Here is a 24,564-nt window from a genome sequence, read left to right as displayed (position 1 = left end):
ATATAAAATCAAAATTACTTTTAAAAGCTTGTCTATTTGTCATGAAAATCATGTCATTATATTTCAGTGACTCACTACTGTTTAAAGGCTCCTTTTAAGTAAAAATAGGACTCAATAATTTTTAACCAAAAGTGTATCGTTTGTCCTGTTTGTTATAGGATCAATAAACACTATACTAAGACATGGCATTTAGACATAAAATACGTCTAAAACTCCTGAAGAATACAATAAAAATAAGCAAGACATTTAGAATGCTTTAATCTTTCCAGTTAACACCATTTGTATCAGTAACTGCAACGTTGTAAGTTTTAGCATTTCACATAACTAGTCAGCAAGGATGTCTTTTTAAGGGTGGGAGTAAGAACAGAAGACAGGAGAAACAAGAGTGTCAGGTTTCATACTTCTATTAAAAAAACAAAACTATTTTCTTCTCCGCATCAAAACTGTACCACAAACTTGAAGGTTGTTTTAGCTTTAATCCCATGACTCATCATCTACTGGATTAGGAGCTTGTGAAGAAGAAAACCGTGCTGTGTTCAAAGAGCTCTTGCCCTGGTAATTCTTTAAAAACAAACAAACAAACAAACAAACATTTAATTTTATGTAGCTTTAAAGTTATACTGCCTAGACTGAGATTCAAGCTTTCTACCATGTCTTCCCCAAATATATAAAAAATTTCATTCCAACTGACTCCAATCCATTTGAAAAACGGTACGTATAAACCTGGAAAGTCTAAATGCACAGAGGATTTCAAGAAAACTTTAAGCCAATAGTTTTGGCAAGTGGAAAAACAAAGCTCTTCACTTCAATGAATAAGCATAAATATTTAATGATTAGTATGCTCACTGTTTCTGTATAAAAATGATGTTGCCTATAAACTGACAACAGAAAAGATATGCAACCACACCTCTATTATTTTCTTACTTAATAATGTGGTCAGAATTCAAAAAATAAAGAATTCCTACAAAAATCTCAGAAGATCCCAAATTAGAATTTAAAATGCCAGCAGAATTGGGAAAGGAAGGTGTCTGAGCATAAATCTCAAACTCACCTTTAAGACCAAAACTATATAATATGTATATAAAACTTTTAGAGAACTATTATTTTTCCAGGGATGAAAATAATGGAATAGGTAAATTATTGAATGTTATAGTTACTTCACAATAGCACAACATTTACAAAGAATAACTAAAAGCCAAGTTCTAAATTTTTCCCTTCAACTTACCTTTCTAGTATCAATTGATACAAACATATTTCCTCTTGTACTACCACTGAAGCCAGTAACATATATACTAAAGGCCATTTCTTCCAACCATGCAGGAACATCCTGTTGAGCCTTTAAAAGAAAAAATTAACTTCATATACAACATGCATAAAGTCTCAAAGACTGGCACAGCTTACTTTTCCTTAAAATACATATATATAAAATGTCCGCTTTCAATGACAAGGTAAGAACACTATCTATTAAGTTTTTTTCTTTTTTAAACATCTTTATTGGGGTATAATTGCTTTACAATGGTGTGTTAGTTTCTGCTTTATAACAAAGTGAATCAGCTATACATATACATATGTTCCCATATGTCTTCCCTCTTGCGTCTCCCTCCCTCCCACTCTCCCCATCCCACCCCTCCAGGCTGTCACAAAGCACCGAGCTAATATCTAATATCCCTGTGCCTTGCGGCTGCTTCCCCCTAGCTATCTACCTTACTACGTTTGTTAGTGTGTATATGCCCATGACTCTCTCTCACCCTGTCAAAACTCACCCATCCCCCTCCCCATATCCTCAAGTCCGTTCTCCAGTAGGTCTGCGTCTTTATTCCTGTCTTACCTCTAGGTTCTTCATGACATTTTTTTCCCTTAAATTCCATATATATGTGTTAGCATACGGTATTCGTCTTTTTCTTTCTGACTTACTTCACTCTGTATGACAGACTCTAGGTCTATCCATCTCATTACAAATAGCTCAATTTCATTTCTTTTTAAGGCTGAGTAATATTCCATTGTGTATATGTGCCACATCTTCTTTATCCATTCATCCGATGATGGGCGCTTAGGTTGTTTCCATCTCCGAGCTATTGTAAATAGGGCTGCAATGAACATTTTGGTACATGACTCTTTTTGAATTTTGGTTTTCTCAGGGTATATGCCCAGTAGTGGGATTGCTGGGTCATATGGTAATTCTATTTGTAGGTTTTTAAGGAACCTCCATACTGTTCTCCATAGTGGCTGAACCAATTCACATTCCCACCAGCAGTGCAAGAGTGTCCCCTTTTCTCCACACCCTCTCCAGCATTTATTGTTTCTAGATTTTTTGATGATGGCCATTCTGACTGGTGTGAGATGATATCTCATTGTAGTTTTGATTTGCATTTCTCTAATGATTAATGATGTTGAGCATTCTTTCATGTGTTTGTTGGCATTCTGTATATCTTCTTTGGAGAAATGTCTATTTAGGTCTTCTGCCCATTTTTGGATGGGGTTGTTTGTTTTTTTGTTATTGAGCTGCATGAGCTGCTTGTAAATTTTGGAGATTAATCCTTTGTCAGTTGTTTCATTTGCAAATGTTTTCTCCCATTCTGAGGGTTGTCTTTTGGTCTTGATTATGGTTTCCTTTGCTGTGCAAAAGCTTTGAAGTTTCATTAGGTCCCATTTGTTTATTTTTGTTTTTATTTCCATTACTCTAGGAGGTGGGTCCGAAAGGATCTTGCTGTGATTTATGTCATAGAGTGTTCTGCCTATGTTTTCCTCTAAGAGTTTGATAGTGTCTGGCCTTACACTTAGGTCTTTAATCCATTTTGAGCTTATTTTTGTGTATGGTGTTAGGGAGTGATCTAAACTCATACTTTTACATGTACCTGTCCAGTTTTCCCAGCACCATTTATTGAAGAGGCTGTCCTTTCTCCACTGTACATTCCTGCCTCCTTTATCAAAGATAAGGTGTCCATATGTGCGTGGGTTTATCTCTGGGCTTTCTATCCTGTTCCACTGATCTATCTTTCTGTTTTTGTGCCAGTATTGTACTGTCTTGGTTACTGTTGCTTTGTAGTATAATCTGAAGTCAGGGAACCTGATTCCTCCAGCTCCTTTTTTCGTTCTCAAGATTGCTTTGGCTATTCGGAGTCTTTTGTGTTTCCATACAAATTGCGAAATTTTTTGTTCTAGTTCTGTGAAAAATGCCAGTGGTAGTTTGATAGGGATTGCATTGAATCTGTAGATTGCTTTGGGTAGTAGAGTCATTTTCACAATGTTGATTCTTCCCATCCAAGAACATGGTATCTCTCTCCATCTATTTGTATCATCTTTAATTTCTTTCATCAGTGTCTTATAAGTTTCTGCATACAGGTCTTTCGTCTCCTTAGGTAGGTTTATTCCTAGATATTTTATTCTTTTTGTTGCAATGGTAAATGGGAGTGTTTTCTTGATTTCACTTTCAGATTTTTCATCATTAGTATATAGGAATGCCAGAGATTTCTGAGCATTAATTTTGTATCCTGCTACTTTACCAAATTCATTGATTAGCTCTAGTAGTTTTCTGGTAGCATCTTTAGGATTCTCTATGTATAGTATCATGTCATCTGCAAACAGTGACAGCTTTACTTCTTCTTTTCCCATTTGGATTCCTTTTATTTCCTTTTCTTCTCTGATTGCTGTGGCTAAAACTTCCAAAACTATGTTGAATAAGAGTGGTGAGAGTGGGCAATCTTGTCTTGTTCCTGATCTTAGTGGAAATGCTTTCAGTTTTTCACCATTGAGGATGATGTTTGCTGTGGGCTTGTCATATATGGCCTTTATTATGTTGAGGAAAGTTCCCTCTATGCCTACTTTCTGGAGGGTTTTTATCATAAATGGGTGTTGAATTTTGTCAAAAGCTTTCTCTGCATCTGTTGAGATGATCATATGGTTTTTCTCCTTCAATTTGTTAATATGGTTTATCACATTGATAGATTTGCATATATTGAAGAATCCTTGCATTCCTGGAATAAACCCCACTTGATCATGATGTATGATCCTTTTAATGTGCTGTTGGATTCTGTTTGCTAGTATTTTTTTGAGGATTTTTGCATCTATGTTCATCAGTGATATTGGCCTGTAGTTTTCTTTCTTTGTGACATCCTTGTCTGGTTTTGGTATCAAGGTGATGGTGGCCTCGTAGAAGGATTTTGGGAGTGTTCCTCCCTCTGCTATATTTTGGAAGAGTTCGAGAAGGATAGGTGTTAGCTCTTCTCTGAACGTTTGATAGAATTCACCTGTGAAGCCATCTGGTCCTGGGCTTTTGTTTGTTGGAAGATTTTTAATCACAGTTTCAATTTCAGTGCTTGTGATTGGTCTGTTCATATTTTCTATTTCTTCCTGATTCAGTCTTGGCAGGTTGTGCATTTCTAAGAATTTGTCCATTTCTTCCAGATTGTCATTCAGTTTTAAAAATTAAAAACTGGGGCTTCCCTTGTGGCGCAGTGGTTGAGAATCTGCCTGCCAATGCAGGGGACAAGGTTTTGAGCCCTGGTCTGGGAAGATCCCGCATGCCGCGGAGCAACTAGGTCCGTGAGCCACAAGTACTGAGCCTGCACGTCTGGAGCCTGTGCTCCGCAACAAGAGAGGCCATGATAGTGAGAGGCCCGTGCACCGCGATGAAGAATGTCCCCCACTTGCCGCAACTAGAGAAAGCCCTCGCACAGAAACACAGACCCAACACAGCCATAAATAAATAACATTTTTTAAAGAACTTAAAAACTTACATCTGACAGTACTTTCACTAGAGGCTGTGCTAAATGGCCATCTGATTCAGGATCAAAAAAGGAAATAGCTCTGCCAGTATTTCCACAACGACCAGTACGCCCAATTCGATGAACATATTCATCAATGGTAGAAGGGAGATCAAAATTGATAACATGCTGAACATTTTCAATATCCAGCCCTCGGGCAGCTACTGAAGTAGCAACAAGAGCTAGGCACTTTCCACAGCGGAAATCTCCAAGGGCTTGTTCTCTCTCTCTCTGTTCTCGATCACTTGAAAGAAGATAAAAGTATGTATTAGGACAGCACTTAAGAAAATTATTTAAAAGAAACATTGAAGTTCAACACATAAATTTCTTTTTAATAACAGTAAAAAATAGCAACATTTAACATTAATGTCTACTTCGTACATACCAAGTATTATACTAATTCCTTTCAAGTCATAATTTAATTTGATTCTCATAATAATACTTTGAGGTTAGGACAATTAACCCCATTTGCAGATGAGGTAAGGTGACAGCTAATACACAGAGCCAAGATACAAACTCAAATATGACAAACATCAAACCTTACCTATTAATAATCTCTTTCTAGTCCTGACAAAAAATATACTACTTGATCAGAATGCCACCTCAAAAACTGCTGCTTTTTGAGTGTGGGTGGGGGCCGGGGGCCCGAGAGGTTCCACCACCACAGCGCTGGGAGCCGTAGTGGTTCGAAGCGGGGCTCAACATGGCAGAGAGAGAGGTGGAGTCCAGCCCCCGAAAGAGGACCAAGATGGAGGTGGTGCTCTTACCTGAGAAGAAGTGGGGTCGTTGGCATGCCCTGATGTATGAGAAAGATTTTGGCAACTATGAATGTCATTTTCTAGTCTAGCCCCTTTACCAACATTTAAGAACGTGGAAGAGTGTGACAAGTTTTGTCATATTAAGGATGTACCCAAACAACCTGCAGAGGCAAAGCCAATTCCACATAGTTGTTGAGTGCCTTTTAAAGTTTGTCTTGAAACTTTTCTTATTTAATTGAGTGATTTTTTTTTCAGATGGAGAATAATACAGTACTGTCGATTGAGCAGTAAAAAAAGAAAAAAAAATTGCTGCTTTTTAAAGAGCATAATCTCCGAATTCTATATATTCACTGATTAATCAGAAAGATTAGATTCAGCTGAAGAAACACCTAGCTCTAACTATCAAAGAGCCTTTTAAATAGATGTCTTGAGAAGTTACCAATCCTCATAATAAGAAGTCTAAGACACACCTTTAACTCGCCCATCCCCGCCACTTGGTTCTTATAAAAACTTAAAATGAAGATGAAGAATAACAGTTTAGATCTTGAGATCTTAATTCTAGGATTTTATACTAAATATACTGACATTTCTTAACAAATGACAAACATAGTTACCTCCTTACTAGGAAATCATATCAATCTACTCACCCATGAATACTTGTTGTTGATATTTTTTCTTGACAAAGAAAAGTGGCAATAAAATCTGCTTTTTTCTTGGTTTCAACAAAGACCATAGTTCTTTCATCTCCTACAAGACAATGAAACAATGATTAACATTCAAACTACAAAATTAGGAAAAGAAAAGAAAAGGGTAGGGTGAGTAGGAAACTGTCTCATCCACCACTGTATTCCTAGCACCTAGACTGAGGCCTAATAGGTAATAGTAACTCAAATATTTCCTGAATGGATGAATGTCAAAGATAGAGAGACAAGGACTTTTTCCTACTTTAGGACTAAAAAAAAAAAATCAGCTTGCCCTTTGCCTTCCTAAGCCAACCAAGAAGTAGAGACTTAGGGAAAGATAAATGATATCTACCTGCCAACTCTTAACAGTTCCACAAATTTGTCTCAGGCCCTTCATTTCCCTCTCTATAAATAAATGCCTTTGTTCTTTACTTCCCAAGATCATAGAATCTTTTATTCTACCTTGACTACCAGAGGTATTCATAATAATGGCATCCAACCCAGGGCTGACAAACTCTACAATATTCCATGTTCCAACATTATCTCTTAATTCAAACCCCTTAATCCCCAAAGTATCTTATATATACAGAAAATTATCCCAGGGCCTTAACGCATTAAAGAATATTTACTTGTTATTTTATAAGTACTTAATTGGCTGAAATTCAAGCATGAGCCAGAGACATTTCCACACAAGGAACTTTTCTATAAAATGTTAGACAGGAAAGATATTTATAGCCTTAAAGTAAGAAGGTATTACATTTCATAATCCCACTCCCCCATCTTCCTATGAGCTGGCTTCATTTATTCAACAAATATTTAGTGCCTAGTAGATGCCAGTAACTATTCTAGGTGTTGAAAACACAGCAATAAAACAAAGCCCCTGCACTCACTGTGGGGAGGCAAATAACAAATATTATGCATTAAGTCTAAAAAAGAAAAAAAATCAGAATAAAGGGCCCAAGTGGACTGATGTACCCTCTCTAATTAGATGACATCTGAGTAGAGATATTACTAAAATAAGTGAACTATTCAGATACCCGAGGAAACAGTATTACAAGCCAGAGGGTAAGAACAAATATAAAGGATCGGATCTAAGGTATGGGTGTTCTTGGTGTGCTCAAAGAAAAAAAAAACAAAACAAAACAGAAAAGAGGTCCCCATGAGGTTTTTATGTTCTAGGCAGAGGGAACATCAAGAACAAAGGCAATGAGGCAGAACCATGTCTGCTATGTGTGGGGAATAGTAACAAGCAAAGTGTGCCTGGAATAGGTGAGCAAGGGAGAGCAGTAGGATTTGAAGACAGAGGGGTAATGGAGGCCATATCATGAATGAAGGGCCTTGAAAACCATTGAAAGATCTTTACTTTGAGAAGGGAAGCCACTGGGTTTGGAGAAGAGAAGTGGAAAGATCTGATCTTTGTTTTAACTGAGCAGCTGATGGGTTCTGATATACTTTTTATTTTATTTTATTTTTGCGGTACGCGGGCCTCTCACTGTTGTGGCCTCTCCCGTTGCGGAGCACAGGCTCCGGACGCGCAGGCTCAGCGGCCACGGCTCACGGGCCTAGCCGCTCCGCGGCATGTGGGATCTTCCCGGACCGGGGCATGAACCCGCGTCCCCTGCATCGGCAGGCAGACTCTCAACCACTGCGCCACCAGGGAAGCCCGGTTCTGATATACTTTGATGCTAGATAGAAACAAGAGGATTTTGCTAACAGATCAGATGTGCACACTGGAGAAAGAATTCAAGGATTCCTCAGATTTTCTGTCTGAGCAACTGGAAGAATGGAACAAACACTAAGTGAGATAGGAGGACTGTAAGAAAGGAAGGTTTAGAGGTGATATTTAATTATCAGTAAATCACAGATATCTATTAGACAACCAGGTAGGAAATCAATAGAGCAACTGATTCTTACAGTAATAAATGAGTTATATCCTTGAGACATAGTCATTTTATTTATCAGAGAGTAATGATTTTATGTTTTATCAAAAATTACCTTTCAATCCAACAAGATGCCCAATGCCAAAACTGATAAATTTGATAGTCAGTTACCTAATACTACTATGCAGCTTAAAGCCTCGATTTCATCTTTTCTTGGTTCCCACTGTGAATCCCAAATGGTAATAAAAAATTTAACTCCCCTGACACTTCTCTAGTTTTTTTCCTCTACTGATTTGGTATTTTTTCTCCTTCAGACAATAAGCTATACCCCATTGGTGGCAGCAATAATGCAAATTTAGTTTTATAAGCAGACTATCTGGTGATCTTTGTAAATGGATTAATGAATTATAGTTACATATTTTGTTGCGTGAAAAATAATAGACAATTCATCTTGTTAGCCTTTTTTGACTATTAGTCCATTGTGAACTAAAATCAATTAAGAATCTAAAAAGAATTCTAGCTTTGGTAGTTAGATTGCAATTTTTTTGTATTTCTGTGTTTACTCTTTACCTGTGGCTGAAGTGGTAGAAATGAAGCTATAAGCTCTTCATGTACTTATAATTCAGAAAGGGCTTTACCCACCACTATGTATAAGCATTATGTTAATACTCTATGGAGAGTATTAACAAATTATAAAGTCTCTTAAAGGAGCTCAATTCTGATTGGTTTACAGAGATAAATTAGAGAATTTACAGAGATAAATACTCCTAAAATTCCTGGAAAATAAAGAAATTGACTCATAATACTTTAACTATATTAAACTTAAAAAAATTCTTCCTATAGGAGCTAAAGCAGAAATATTTTAAGATTCCAAGTTCCCATAATTAAGTGAAATCTTTGGTAAACAAGACTAACTTACTTGGTTTTAAAAATACAAATGTATTTTCTCGAATTTATCAGTGTTAAGTAGAAAACAAACATGTATCTTATTTTACTTGGGTTTTTCTTAATGTATAGAGATTTGCCAGTCAAAATAACTAACATTCTCCATAATGTTTTGTTTAAGTGTATGAAAATGTAAATCTGTGTTCAACTAAACTGACTATTCAACACTATCTACCGTTTTGTATACTGTCATCTGAAAGATAATTTCCAAGATCTTTGGCTTTAGATAACTTAAAATAGTAGACTATATTGAGTTAATTAACTCAATAATCACTGAATATAGGATTGAATTCTCAAACATTAATTACTAAACATAAGTTTATATCCTTTTGCTTGTTATTTTTCATATACTATAGAGAGGCAATATCTTTGAGTCATATTAATGAACCTACTCGGGCTTCCCTGGTGGCACAGTGGTTGAGAGTCCGCCTGCTGATGCAGGGGACGCAGGTTCATGCCCCGGTCCAGGAAGATCCCACATGCCGCGGAGCGGCTAGGCCCGTGAGCCGTGGCCGCTGAGCCTGCGCGTCCGGAGCCTGTGCTCCGCAACAGGAGAGGCCGCAACAGTGAGAGGCCCGCATACCGCAAAAAAAAAAAAAAAAAAAAAAAAAAAAAAATGAACCTACTCAATTTTGCTACTTTAAGTGTAAAAGAATATGTGTGGTGTAGAAAGATATATGTGTGGTATAGAAAGTTCATGAGCTCTGGTAGTCAGCTACAATGTTTGTGTATGACATCTCTCAACTGTCCATCCCTGCCTCTAGTTTACTCTCTGAAATAGAAGTTACTACAGTTAAAGTAATTAACATAAGTGGTTGAGACTACACTTGGAGTAACAGTGACCAAGAAATATAAACCATATGTGTGTTTGTTTTTCAAGAAAAGAGCAAAGATGATCACTGATGAGCAAACCCTTAAGGGTTGTCTGTGTCTTTTACTGTCTTTATTTTTTTATACCTCTATTGCAACTGAGAGCAATGCAAATGATTCTTATCAATAAAAATACAAATGAAAATTTTCCCTCAAATGTAATTGATTATTGCTTTGTGGATGCTGACCACTTTTGCATCTATTTGTAAATCCATCTTAGCTTTCCTGATATCCTACACATAAATGTGTTCTTTGGGGACTTCCCTGGTGGTCCAGTGGTAAAGAATCCGCCTTCCAATGCAGGGGACACAGGTTCGATCCCTGGTCGGGGAACTGAGAGCCCATATGCCGTGGGGCAACTAAGCCTGCGCACCACAACTACCGAGCCCATGTGCCTCAACGAGAGAGCCCACATGCCGCAAACTACAGAGCCCATGTGCTCTGGAGCTCGCACGCCACAACTAGAGAAGAAAAGACCCGCACGCTAAAGAGAAGCTCACGTGCCACAATGAAAGATCCTGCATGCCTCAACTAAGACCCAACACAGCCAAAAAAATATAAATAAATAAACATAAATGTGTTCTTTGAATTCTCCTTAGAATTGGCTGTAACATCTTACTAGCTCCCTTTGTAATTAATGAGCTCAACAAAATCTTTGACACCTGTTCATTTAAAATTATGAAAAAGACAGATGGTATATACTACTAGGAAATAATGAAACCTACACACTTTAAAGGCAGAAGAGGAAAGCTAGCAGATTTAAGTTAACAATTAGAAAAAGAGGTAATTATATGAACAAAAATATGTAAAATACTAGGATATATGGCATGACATTTCCATGCAAAGTAAAAAAAAAAAAAAAAAAAAAAGGCCATATTAGAAAATTTTATTTCAAGGCACAAACTAAAGCTATCTCAATCAAAGAAATACAACTATCTATTGAAAAAAAAATTTTTTTGAGGGGAAAGAGATAGATTTCTCAGCAACATTGTGAAGGAACAGAACTAGATCTTTAAAGTCCCTTCTATCTCCAAAATTCTTTGAACTATGAATACAGGAAGCCTTAGAGAGCAGAAACTGGGAAGTAGAAATACAACAAAGATTTCACTTTTAGTGGAGTAAACAGAGCTTGATGTAGATATGTTACTCTTCCTTTCTATTTTCTAAAACAAGAAAATATGTATTTCTGCTGGAATAGTTTTTTGTCAAACACTGTTCAAACAAAGTCTCAAATTCTTCCTATTTTTAACATTTATGGAGAAGAAAGGATTATACTGCTACATCACTTACCCAAAATATCGAATCATAAAAAAAAGAGCTTTAGAGAAAGAGGAAACAGTGAAAACTTATTTATTTAACTTATGCCAAATAATGTTTAAAGTCATTTCCAGAAGTCATTTTTGTAAAAATCAAAATCATAACAAAAGATAATTATATCAATGTAAGGTACCTATGTTTCGTAGAATTTCGACAAGTTTTTCTCTTTTTGAGTACTGGCCAACTTGGAGAATGGTCTGCTGAACATCTCTACATGCTCCACCCACTTGTCCAACAGCAACAAACAAATAATCCGACTTTAAAAACTCCCCAGCCAACCTTGAAAGACAAGAGAGTATTACTTAACTTATCCTCTTCCATTAATACTCATAATATTCACTGGATTCCTGCAAGTGTTACCTCAATATTAATAAGCCAGATTATAACAGCTATAATAAGAGAAGGTGGATACTTACATCATCCAGTACTACTTTCAAATATCAGTATTAAATGTTAAGATTTTGCAAAATACTTAACAACTACTAGTGAAAAAGTCTGTGTCAAATTATGGATAAGTAATTTCAAGTGGATGTGCTCACCATACAAAACTATATAAAACGTGTATATAACAATAAAAAAAAGTATGCTAAGTATCAGACTACAAGCAGGAATTTTTTTATTAAAAATTAAAATGTAACCCTACAACAGAAATTCTGTTTTTCATTCATTGCTTTCATGTATGTTATTTCTAGAAGTTGTTTCCTGAAAATATTAGTTGTCAAATTAGTATAATTCAAATGAAGTATTAGAAGCAAACCAGATCTTAAGTCAGTGCTTTTTGTAACATGACAAACATAGAAAATGATAATATTTGTACAGCATAACTGGGCAAAAAAATGAGATGATGTGAAGAGACTAGGGGCCAGGGCCACACCAAGTTGTGGAGGCTCACCCCAAAGGTTGGGGGTATCAGCATCTTGACACACACACAACTCACTGACAGCATACAATTAAGAAGCCCTGCTCTAGATCACCCAGGAACATGGAGTAGGGAGAAGAGGAATTGCCAATTACAGAGCAAGTCTGGAAGGAAAAAAAGGGAAGGTCATGTAGCAGTCATGTATATACTCTCCTATGTAGCAGTCCCTTACTTTCTAGCCACCTCCTAGCATATCAAGAAAATAGTTCAAACTCAGTAAATCCATAATCTTAATAAATCACTGCTGCTTCTCTCTCTTCATCTGCTCTCTTACCATAAAAGAAAAACACTGTTGATATACTACCTCTAGAGACAAGAACCCTCTCAAACCTTGATATCATCTGCAAGTCTTAATTGTCAATCATCCTTTACACTCATGAAAACATATTCTGAGTGCCTCGTGTCAGGCATACATGGTACAAGGCACTGCGTGTATAAAGATGAATGTGATGGTCTCTGCCTCTGAGGTGCTCATATCAGGTAGCATAAATATAATTGTATTAAAAAATAATTACTATAATCTAAAATATTTATATAGGTTAATATTTACGTATTTTAATTATTTAATGATTTACTATAATAATCCAGTGTTACAATAGTTAATATCTATTGAACCTAACTACATTCCAAGAAACATGAAAAGTGTTTTAAATAGTTTCTTTCACAAGATACAGGATTCTTTCACAAGACTGGCAGGAAATGGATGAAATGATGTCTGTTAAAGAGTCTTCAAGTTTGAAGCTCGATCTAAGGAAGCAGCAAGCAAGAATGTGAAAAAATGATGACTAGGGAAAGGCACTCAATGCATAAGAAGACACAAGATAAATAATGAGGAGAAACAGAATTTGGCTTGTGTGGCTGATAGGAAATAGTCTAAATAAGCCAGAAATACATCGGTCCAGGTAAAAAAGTGGTAAATGAGGCAGAAGTTGTCTTGTGTAAAAGAATTTGAAAGTTGGTTAGTCTGTGGAGATGGAAAGACATGGGAGGGTTTATCTTAAATAAATGGCTATAAAGATCAGACTTTGTTTTGGAATTTTTACCAGCATAAAAATGAAACTACAGGCAGGGAGACAGGTTAGAAAGAAAGCTACTACCAATGAGCAGAGGGAAACTGAAAAGGACCTAAAATAAGGTGGGAAATAAAGAAACTAATGAATTTGAAATATTTTAGAGATAACTGCCAAGTTGAACACTTTTGAAGGGCAGAATTAAAGGACTATGAGGGAGGAATCAACATGATTCAAAGAACTCTGGCTGCCAAAGACCACAATGCCAATAAGGAAAACTGGAAAGGAAAGAGGGAGCTGAAGAATAGGTTCAATTTTGAACTTGATGAACATGAGTTACCGGTTAATTCATCTAAGAGGAAAAACAATCCTAAAGAGTTAAATCTAAAAGTCTGGAGCTGAGGAGAGAGATTAAGCATACAAGTAATAATTGGGTTGTTTGTTTTTGATATTAAGTTGTAGAAGATCTTTACATATTTTGGATATTAATCCCTTATGGAACATATCATCTGCAATTATCTTCTCCCAACCAGTACATTTTCTTTTTGTGTTTCTTCATGGTTTCCTTCACAGTACAAGACAAACAATCCAATTTTTAAAACTGGGCAGAGGACCTGAATAGACAGTTTTCCAAAGAAGACATACAGATGGCCACCTGGCACATGAAAAGATGCTCAATATCACTAATCATCAGGGAAATGCAAATCAAAACCACAATGAGATACCACCTCACACCTGTCAGAATGGCTATTATCAAAAAGACAAGAAATAACAAGGGTTGGCAAGATGTGGAGAAAAGGGAACCCTTGTGTACTGCTGGTGGGAATGTAAATTGGTACAGCCACTATAGAAAACAGTATGGAAGTTTTTCAAAAAATTAAAAATAGAACTATCGTATGGAGCAATTCCACTCCTGGGTATATATCCAAAGAAAATAAAAACACTAATTTGAAAAGATATGTGCACCCCAATGTTCACAGCAGCATCATTTACAATAGCCAAGACATGAAAACCTAGGTTTCCATCAACAGATGAATGGATAAAGAAGATGTGGGGTATACGTATATGCAATGGAATATTACTAAGCCATAAAAAAGAATGAAATTTTGCCATTTGCAACAACATGGATGGACCTGGAGATTATTATGCTTAGTGAAATAAGTCAGAGAATGACAAACACTGTATGTTTTCACTTATACGTGGAATCTAAAAATAAAAGAAAGGAACAAATATAACAAAACAGGAATAGACTCACAGATACTGAGAACAAACCAGTGGTCACCAGAAGGGAGGGGGCTGAGAGAGGAGTAAAGGAGGCGAAGAGGATTAAGAGTTACAAACTACTAGATATAAAATAAATAAGTTACAAAAATGTAATGTGCAGTACAAGGAATATACTTCATATTTTCTAATAACTTTGTATGGAATATATTCTACAAAAATACTAAATTACTACACTGAGCACTTAAAACTAATATAATATTGTAAACCAACTATACTTCAATCAAAAAAGATACAGGTATTAAGTTTGGGAGAGTAAACAGGTACAAGTGCAAGCCAAGGAAATGGATGCTTCAATGGTTCAGTGAATATGTAGAATGAAAAAAGTGGACTTTAGACAGAATAATAGGCAACTTGTAACATTTAAATGCAGACAGTAAAGCAACTGAGAAGTCATCAAGAACTCAAGAATATAAACAACTCAAGGTCAGGAACTCTATCCTATTTATCATATAGCCCCAGGGCTTATAATCAAATATGGCTCATAAAAAGTCCTCAACAAATACTACTGACTGACGGTAGTATACATTAGTCATTTGGGCTGGCCAATATCTGGCCAAACACTTCCCTATTTCAGGGTAAATTAAAAAAATAGATGGGACTTCCCTGGTGGCACAGTGGTTAAGAATCTGCCTGCCAATGCAGGGCATACAGGTTCAACCCCTGGTCCAGGAAGATCCCACATGCTGTGGAGCAACTAAGTCAGTGCACCACAACTACAGAGCCTGTGCTCTAGAGCCTGCATGCTTCAACTACTGAGCCCGCGCACCTAGAGCCCGTGCTCCACAACAAGAGAGGTCACCACAATGAGAAGCCCGCACACCACAACAAAGAGTAGCCCCACTCGCCACAACTAGAGAAAGCCCCACGTGTAGCAACGAAGACCCAACACAGCCAAAAAACAAAAATTAAAATTAAAAAAAAAAATAGAGTGGCTTTGTAGCAGCAGCAGCAGCGGCGGCTGGTCTCCAGCATCATGAGCGGCTTCAGCAGCAAGGATCACACCACACCCTTCACCCTCGAGTACTGAGTCTTCCTCAAAAATGAAAAAGGACAATATATATCTCCATTTCATGATATTCCAATTTATGCAGATAAGGATGTGTTCCACATGGTGGTCGAAGTACCACGCTGGTCGAATGCAAAAATGGAGATTGCTACAAAGGATCCTTTAAACCCAATTAAACAAGATGTGAAAAAAGGAAAACTCCGCTATGTTGCAAATTTGTTCCCTTATAAAGGATGTATCTGGAACTATGGTGCCATCCCTCAGACTTGGGAAGACCCAGGACACAATTGTGAACACACCGGCTGCTGTGGTGACAATGATCCAATTGATGTGTGTGAAACTGGAAGCAAGGTATGTGCAAGAGGGTAAATAATCAGGGTGAAAGTTCTGGGCATACTGGCTATGATCGATGAAGGGGAAACTGACTGGAAAGTCATTGCCATTAATGTGGATGATCCTGATGCAGCCAATTATAATGATATTAATGATGTCAAGCGGCTGAAACCTGGCTACCTGGAAGCTACTGAGGACTGGTTTAGAAGGCACAAGGTTCCTGATGGAAAACCTGAGAACCAGTTTGCTTTCAATGCAGAATTTAAAGATAAGGACTTTGCAATTGATATTATTAAAAGCACTCATGACTACTGGAGAGCATTAGTGACTTAGAAAACTGATGGAAAAGGAATCAGTTGCATGAATACCACAGTGTTTGAGAGCCCCTTCCAGTGTGATACTGATGCTGCCAAAGCCATTGTGGATGCTTTACCACCACCATGTGAATCTGCCTGCACAATACCAACAGACGGGGATAAGTGGTTCCATCACCAGAAAAATTAAGGAAATTTCTCTGGAATACAAGTTGATATTGCTGCATCCTATTCGTCTGAAAGCATTAGATGCAAAGCTTTAAATTTATAGAACTAATCAATCAAATGCTGCTGTGACCAATGCAATATATCCATACTGTTATCCATCTAAAAGCATCTTTCATATCAACTAAGATAACTTCCTGCTTAAATATCAAGACAGTTGTAGTTTGGAAGTCATCTGTCAATAAATGTCCAAGATAAGTACGTACTGGATGCATATGTTTGCCACGTGTTAGGAAATAAATAAAAATAAATTTTAAAAAATTTTATTTGTTTATTTATTGTTGGCTGTGTTGGGTCTTCATTGCTGCGTGCAGGCTTTCTCTAGTTGCGGGGAGCGGGGGCTACTCTTTGTTGCGGTGCACAGGCTTTTCATTGCAGCGGCTTCTCTTATTGCGGAGCACAGGCTCTAGGTGCTCGGGCTTCAGTAGTTGTGGCACGTGGGCTCAGTAGTCGTGGCTCGCGGGCTCTAGAGCACAGGCTCAGTAGTTGTGACGCACGGGCTTAGCTGCCCCACGGCATGTGGGACCTTCTCGGACCAGGGCTCAAACTCGTGTCCCCTGCATTGGCAGGTGGATTCTTAACCACTGCGCCACCAGGGAAGTCCCGGAAATAAAATTATTTGGTTGGAAAAAAAAATAGGCAGCAGGAATATTACCTGCTAATTAGGTAGGTATTTACCCACCTAGTATTAATTACCTATGATGATGATGGGAATGTAGATACCCCATTTCAAATTTAAGACACCATTTAAATATAAGAAACTATTCTTTTATGTACCACTAAGAAAGAAAAAAATCCTGGCAACTGGGCAAATGCTTTATTACGATTTAGACTTTTTCCTCAGTAAAGAGCTCTTTTTAACTTTATACAAAGACTTTTAAAATCATCTAATATACAAATTGATAGTGTTTGACCCCACATAACATTCTATCAGACCAGGGGATCCACTTTCAGCAAAGGTGGTATTGCAGCAGGTGCACAACCATGGGGTCCATATCATACCACAACACCCAGAAGTTGCCAGCCTGACAAACTGGAACCGTCCACTGAAAGGACAGCTAAAGGGACAGCTTGGAAGTGATTCTTTATGAGGATGGAATATCATTCAGTAGGAATCAAAGATCTTCATGTGGTACATGGGTCTGTGAACCAAGGGATACAAGCAAGGGTGGTCCACATATCATCCATCACTTCCAGTGACCCACATGGGAAATCTGTGCTTCCTACCCCTACTACAAGTATAGGTTCTGCAGTTTTGGAGGTCTTGGTTCCCAAAGAGAGAATGGTTCCACCAGAGAAAACAGGAAGAGTCTTACTGAACTGTAAGCTAGAGCTGCTGCATGGGCATTTCAGGTTCCCTGTGGCCAAGGGATCAGCAGGCAGGAGGTAGAGTCACCACTCTAGCAGGAATGTGTCATCCTAATCTCAGAACTCACAGACCACACAGTACGTGGTATGATACTCAAATATCTGTGGAAATTGGTATATAAATTTTCCAACACAAGCACAATTTCCCCAAGCTCTATTATTTGGTTTGAGGAGAAGGCACAACAATAAAAATAATTTCATTTAGTAAGCACTTATTAAATCCTAGCTAGGTGTTGCACTCATGTGCTCGCTCTCTCTCTCCCTCTCTCTCCCTCTCCCTCCCTCTCTCTCCCTCTCCCTCCCTCCCTCCCTCCCTCCCCCTCTCACACACACACACACACACACACACACACACACACACACACACTTTAATAAAATGTGATGCTAATGTAAAGCCAGGAATTAAGGTAAGAAACAATGAAAAATAGGGTAAACTTCCTGGAAATACTTCTAAACTACCTATGTTACAATCTTAAATTTAGGATTAAATGAAGTAAATCTCTCAAAAATAAGATATTCACAGTATTTCTCCTGCTATAAAAGCATCAAGTACATAGCAACTACTTTTAAGAAGAAAAAATTTACCTTTGAATTTCTTCTGGAAAAGTTGCGCTAAACATAAGGGTCTGACGCTGTTCCTTTGATGGCATTCCTGGGCAGGAAATTAACTTCTTCATTTCTGGTCCAAAACCCATATCCAGCATGCGATCAGCTTCATCCAAAACTATATATTTGACTTGTCTGAGACCAATCTTTAAGGATATTTTCAAGGGTGAGGGCAGAGAATGCATACTAGTTAATGTACTAAACTAAAATATTCTCTACAACTCCAACTATTAATATATTCTTAAGGATGAAGATTAGAAATAAATGCATAAAATGAAGAGAACTGTTATGTTTAGGTACTACTATCAGTGTTCATTTCAGTTCTCAATTTTGCCTTATGTTATAAAACATTTTATAAGAAAGAAACCAAAACATCTAGATCAGTACTACACAATACACCTTTCTGTAATTACTTAAAAATTCTGTATCTTCACTGTTAGCCAGTAGCCACATGCAGCTAATAAGCACTTGAAATGTAGCTAGTGTGCCTGAAGAAATGAATTTTTAATTTTATATCACTTTGACATTTAAATAGCCACATGTAGCTAGTGACTACTGTATTGGACAGCACAGATCTAGACTATATTATCTGATAAAGTCAGACTCTTTAATGTAAGAAATAAAATTTCTTAACAGCATGACATATTCAAATGTCTTGTAACTGCTAAACTCATTTCTAACTCCTTTAAACCCTTAATAAATCCCCCATTCTCTAATCACTCAGGAACAACTGGGAAACTTTTCTAACCTATCATGGATACTTAGTGCTAAAAACAGACACACATTTGCAAAAAGAAAACAAGTTATTTTGGTACCCCAGGGAAGATGTTTAATCAAGGTGGATTTCTCTGGATACTCTTAATAAGTATCCTAAGAAAAGTCCCTTTATGCAGAAACAGCATGTTTTGAACAATCCCTTTAGAGAAGGGCCTTAAAAAAGCAGATCAGAGTCATGAAAGTGAACTCAAAATATTGATACAGAGATGTAATACTGTGGTATGTGAATACCAAAAAGAAATACATAGCCCTAAAATCTCTTTCTGAAGACAGAAAATTAATAGTCCTGGATAATATCACTCCCACACCTAAAACAGAAGACAAAATTACTGATGCCACAAAGGCTTTCTTTCAGGAAAAAAAATTTATTTCATCAAGACATATATGAAACTAGATAAAAGCACTTATTACATTTCTCTCCCAGTGTAGTGGGGTATAGGATACAGATTCTGGAATCAGATCCAGATTCTAACCCTAGCTCTATCACTTACTAGAGCTAACTGAGAGGTTTAAAATAAATTACATAATCTCACTAAGCTTGTTTTCCCAAGTATAAAATGGAAAATACTATTTACCTCCTATTTTCATTATTTTAAGATTTATATGAGAATGCATTCAAAGCATCTGATGGGGGCCTAATATATAAATGGTGCTGTAATAAATATATGTATCTTTATACCAATCTCTCTCTTCCCCAAACAAAAAAAATTATTAATCAATACCACAACTTTGTTATCCCTCTAGAGCCTACCTTTTCTTTACGTATGATATCCATCAGTCTCCCAGGAGTAGCACATAATATATTACAGCCTTGTACTATTTGTCGAATGGAATGCCCCAACTGGGTTCCCCCATATATAGCAACAGCTCTTACACAAGTCCTATTAACAATAAAAGTAAATGTCGCTTTCTAGTTACTTGAAAATTAGCCATTTGTTCTAACAAGATGTAAAATGAAATCCATAAAGGAAAAGCTAATACATTCAACATAATTTTTAAAATATTAAATTCTTCCAAGAAGCTGAAAAGCTGTGAGAAAAAAATATTTGCAACCTGTCTGATAAAGGGCTCTTCAAAAACAATGATAAACATGACCAACACTCACACAATAAGCCAAAAACATGAACAAATGGTTCATAGAAAATACAAGGTTTTTAAACACTTTAAGTTCAACATTACTTTTAAAAGCAAAATAAATGAAGACTAACGACATTTTCCCTCAAGTATGATAATACCACGTTATCCAGGGCATAGGGAAACTGGCACTCAGGAGGATAAACTGATACAACACCTTTCACAATTTTAGTCTCTATTAAAATTTTAAAACATATCTTTTTCCCAATAAATTCACATCTAGGAATTTTCCCTTCAGATGTGTCCCCACACATGGGTAAAGATGACTGTAAAATAATATTCACTACTAACATTATTTTTAGTATCAAAAGATTAAAACCTATCTAATTGTCTAACAATAAAAGACTTAAAATTATAGCCCACCCATACAAAGGAATACTGTGCATTCATAAAAAGGAGTACAGTTCTAGAGTAAGCATTAGCTCCAACATACACCACTTTTAAAAAACAGGGTGACAACAAGCTTAGTATGCCACCATTTGTTGAGAGAATTAAAGTGCATACATGTGCACCAGCTATTTCTACAATAATTCACATAAACTGTTAATAGTGTGTAAACTCTGAAGAGGAGAATTAAAGACAAACATTGATACTTTTCAGTTTTTTGCCACAAAAATGTTCCAACAAATATCCATGTACTAATATTCATTTTGTGCATAATTATCTGAATTTATCATACATATGCTTTCGCTTTTTAAAAAAGAAAACTGTTATCTTTTACTTGATTTAAAAGCCTGAAGTTGGGACTTCCCTGGTAGCACAGTGGTTAAGAACCTGCCTACCAATGCAGAGGACATGGGTTTGAGCCCTGGTCCAGGAAGATCCCACAGGCCACAGAGCAACTAAGCCCATGCAGCACAACTACTGAGCCTGTGCTCTAGAGCCCACACACCACAACTACTGGAGCCTGCGCGCCTGGAGCCCGTGCTCTGCAAAAAGAGAAGCCACCACGATAAGAAGCCCGCACACCACAACAAAGAGTAGCCCCCGCTCACCACAACTAGAGAAAGCCCGCGCACAGCAATGAAGACCCAACACAGCCAAAAATAAAATAAATAAGTAAAACTTTTTAAAAATTTACTGGAAAAGCTTTTAAAAAAAAAGTAAAAATAAAAGACTGATGAGCAACATACTACATGGGGATCAGCAAGAAATAAACACTGGTATAAGCAATGTACACCTACTTTTTCCAAAAGATCTGTCAAGCTTGACATTAAAGGGATTTTAATAATTTTAATTTTTTCTACTCTCATTTTAAATAAACTGATTTATACAAAATAAAAGGTTAAGCTTCTATACAGAGAAAACTCTAAAAAATTGTAAAGAAAAACACTAATATCCCAATAGATAAACTGGTAGATAACAAATACATAATTCACAAAAGAAAATGTATAAAGCGTTCAACCTCTCAATAACCAAATAAATGAAAAAAAAAATGAAGATACCTATGGTGGTTTTAAAATATGTACACAAATTCTTCAATACTCCTTCCTTTAAATATAGATCCTAACTCCGCTCCTCCATAGGTGTGTACAAGGCTGGCTTCATAGGTGTACAACCTGTGCAGTTATACAGGGTCTCAAGCTTAGAAGAGCCCTGTGCTTGGTTTAATGCTCTATATTTGCTGCTTAAAATTCATAATTTTTAAACAAAGGACCCTGCATTTTCATTTTGCACTAGTTCTAGCAAAATACATAGCCCGTCCTGAGTTTGGGCTAGACTTACTGACTTGCTTAGTAACTAACAGAATATGGCCAAAGTGACTGCAACTGTTTTATAAAAGTCATAGCAACCTCCTCCTTGCTCTTTCTCATTGACCATTCAATCTAAGGGAAGCCAGTTGTCATTTCCTAAGGACAATCAAGCATCCTTACACAGAGATCCAGTCAAACCTTCAGATGACTGCAATCCTAGCTGACATCTTGTCTGCAACCTCATAAGTGATCCCAAGTCAGAAACACCTAGCTAAACTGTTCTGCAATTCCTAACCCTCAGAAACTGTAAGATAATATTTATTGGTTTTTTTGTTTTGTTTTGTTTGTTTGTTTTTACGGTACGCAGGCCTCTGACTGTTGTGGCCTCTCCCGTTGCGGAGCACAGGCTCAGCAGCCATGGCTCACGGGCTCAGCCGCTCCGCGGCATGTGGGATCTTCCCAGACCAGGGCACGAACCCGTGTCCCCTGCATCGGCGGACTCTCAACCACTGCACCACCAGGGAAACCCGATAATATTTATTGTTTTGAGCAACTAGGTTTTAAGGTAAGCAGCAACAAATAACTAATACCAAATACTGGCAAAGTGTGTAGTGAAAGTGGCATTCTCATATACTGTTGGTAGAAGGCAAGCTTTAAAATAAGTCCATATTCTTTAACATTAAATTTATAAAAATACTTAAAACATAAAAGTAGAAAAAATTTATATAGCAAGCTGTTCATTACAGCAAGAATTATTTTTATTTATAGTAGCTCCAAATTAGAAACAACCTAAATCCCCCAAAATAGAGAAATAAAATACATACACATGGGCAATCTTAAAGTCATTAAAAATTAGGTCTGGTTGTTAAATAAGCAGTTATCCATTTTATTAAGTTACGTGTAAAAGAACAGAAAATTATTAGGAACACCCTAAGTTCATTTTTTAAACATACATTTAAAAACTACCAGAAGACACATCAATATGTTCACTATTGTCTTATCTATTTCTATTATCATCTAATTTTTAATAAGAATGTTTCTTTTTAAAATAAAGAGATTCCATAAACAAGATTATGAAAAAGTAAATTTCAATCAATTACATGAGTGCATTCTTATTCATGCACTGTGTTCTTCCCAAAATAAGTAAGAAAATTCTCTAAAGAAAAACTTGTTTGTGAGTGGCATTCTAGATGTACTTACCCAAAAGAAAATTTTCTGGCTTCCAAATAGATCTGACTGATCAATTCTCGGGTTGGTGCGACAATAATACACTCTGGTTCCTGCAGCTCTTTAAAACGACTGGCAGTTACTCCATCACGCATCATATGAGCCAAAATTGGCAAGAGAAAAGCTGCCTAGAAGTTAAATTCCATAATTTACAAATGTATAGTGCATCATCCTTCTCCCTATGGCAACCTATTCCTCATGTCTTCATATCCTTTAGCTTCTTCTTTCATCTTTTTGGTAAATTTAAGATGAGAAAGGAAAACTATTTTTATTTCCATGAGTTTTTAACATTTAGGTCTTCATGCTCATATTATACAATATAAAATGTCTGATAATGTTAATCTACCCTATGAAAATATCTTTTGTTCTTTTTTTAAAAAGCACAGCCACAGATTCTAAATAAACTTATTTTTAGAGGTTAATGCAGCATGCAGCATTCATTCTAAATGACTCCCTTTGGGGTAGAAATAAAATTATCAGAATGCATGACATAAGTGGTCCACGAGCAGAGCAAAACTTGGGAAATCATTCATTTGGATTACTAAACATATCACCCTTATTAAAGTTACATGTGGCAAGAAATTTTGTGCTATAGTTTTCTCACTAAAAAATAAGACACTAAAATCTACCTCCAAAACCACATGTAAGTCACACAACAGCTGCTGTATTATACAACTCACTTATTTTCCCTTCAACTCTACTATGGAGGCTTTTTAAGACTAATACAGTATGCACCAAGAGTCTATCATCCTGGAAATGACAGTCTTTAATACTCATCTCATGGAACCCTATTTAATAGACAAACCCCACAGTTTAGTCCTAAGACCAACCTGGTCCCATCAGTTCTTTTAGAATTAGCATAACCGGAGGTCACTTCATACTAAGGATCAGGTACAATACCTACAGCTATTTCTCATTCTCTTGACTCCAAAACTGTATCAGCTGTATTACATAAATTATTTTTTACCTTTCTCTGTGGCTTATAAACTTTGGTGCTTTGACCCTCAATCATTTTGTTTTAGATATTATGTTGCACAGAAAAAGCTGACCACACTTAGAGATTAAAAATCTATGAACTACTCTGGAAATAGTTCAAAATTCTTTCTTCAGAAGCACACAAACCTCAATAAAACCAGAAATCAGAAGCAAACACACATGAATATTTATGACAGTTCACTGAAATCTTCTACTTGGGAAGAACCAAAGTTCAAAAAGTAGCAGTTTGAATATGGGACAGAATACATGCAGGAAAGTGACTTACAGTCTTTCCAGACCCTGTCTGAGCACAAGCCATCAAATCTCTTCCTCCTAGTATAATAGGAATACTGTATTTTTGCACAGGAGTAAGCTTAGTATAACCAGCTTTAGCAATGTTGCTATTCAGTGTCTGACAAAGATTAGCTTCTTCAAAAGTCTAAAAAAAAGCAGGTGGCAGTGATTAAATTCCATAT

The 24,564-nt window shown here is 36.7% G+C and overlaps 1 protein-coding gene and 1 pseudogene across 9 annotated transcripts in view; one reads left to right on the top strand and one right to left on the bottom strand.

The window, feature by feature from the left end:
* Positions 1–237: 237 nt before the first annotated feature.
* Positions 238–24,564, bottom strand: part of DDX4 (DEAD-box helicase 4) — a 70,160-nt gene continuing 45,833 nt past the window's right edge. For 7 of the 9 annotated variants that reach the window (XM_065875541.1, XM_065875540.1, XM_065875546.1 and 4 more), the window contains 9 exons: positions 24,375–24,527; positions 23,087–23,241; positions 19,810–19,939; positions 18,261–18,427; positions 11,350–11,495; positions 6,169–6,268; positions 4,737–5,007; positions 1,226–1,336; positions 238–561 (listed from right to left, as the gene is read on the bottom strand). In XM_065875541.1, the coding sequence (XP_065731613.1) occupies positions 475–561; positions 1,226–1,336; positions 4,737–5,007; positions 6,169–6,268; positions 11,350–11,495; positions 18,261–18,427; positions 19,810–19,939; positions 23,087–23,241; positions 24,375–24,527 (1,320 nt within the window). In that variant the 3' untranslated portion in view covers positions 238–474. The remainder of the gene's footprint in view (positions 562–1,225; positions 1,337–4,736; positions 5,008–6,168; positions 6,269–11,349; positions 11,496–18,260; positions 18,428–19,809; positions 19,940–23,086; positions 23,242–24,374; positions 24,528–24,564) is intronic. The other 2 variants (XM_065875545.1, XM_065875542.1) reach the window with 1 other exon arrangement.
* Positions 15,403–16,272, top strand: LOC136121636 (inorganic pyrophosphatase pseudogene; annotated as a pseudogene).

The sequence above is a fragment of the Phocoena phocoena genome, chromosome 3 (assembly GCF_963924675.1).
Source record: "Phocoena phocoena chromosome 3, mPhoPho1.1, whole genome shotgun sequence".
Classification (NCBI taxonomy): domain Eukaryota; kingdom Metazoa; phylum Chordata; class Mammalia; order Artiodactyla; family Phocoenidae; genus Phocoena; species Phocoena phocoena.
Note: the sequence above shows the minus strand (reverse complement) of the source record. Positions and strands in the feature narration are given on the sequence as shown.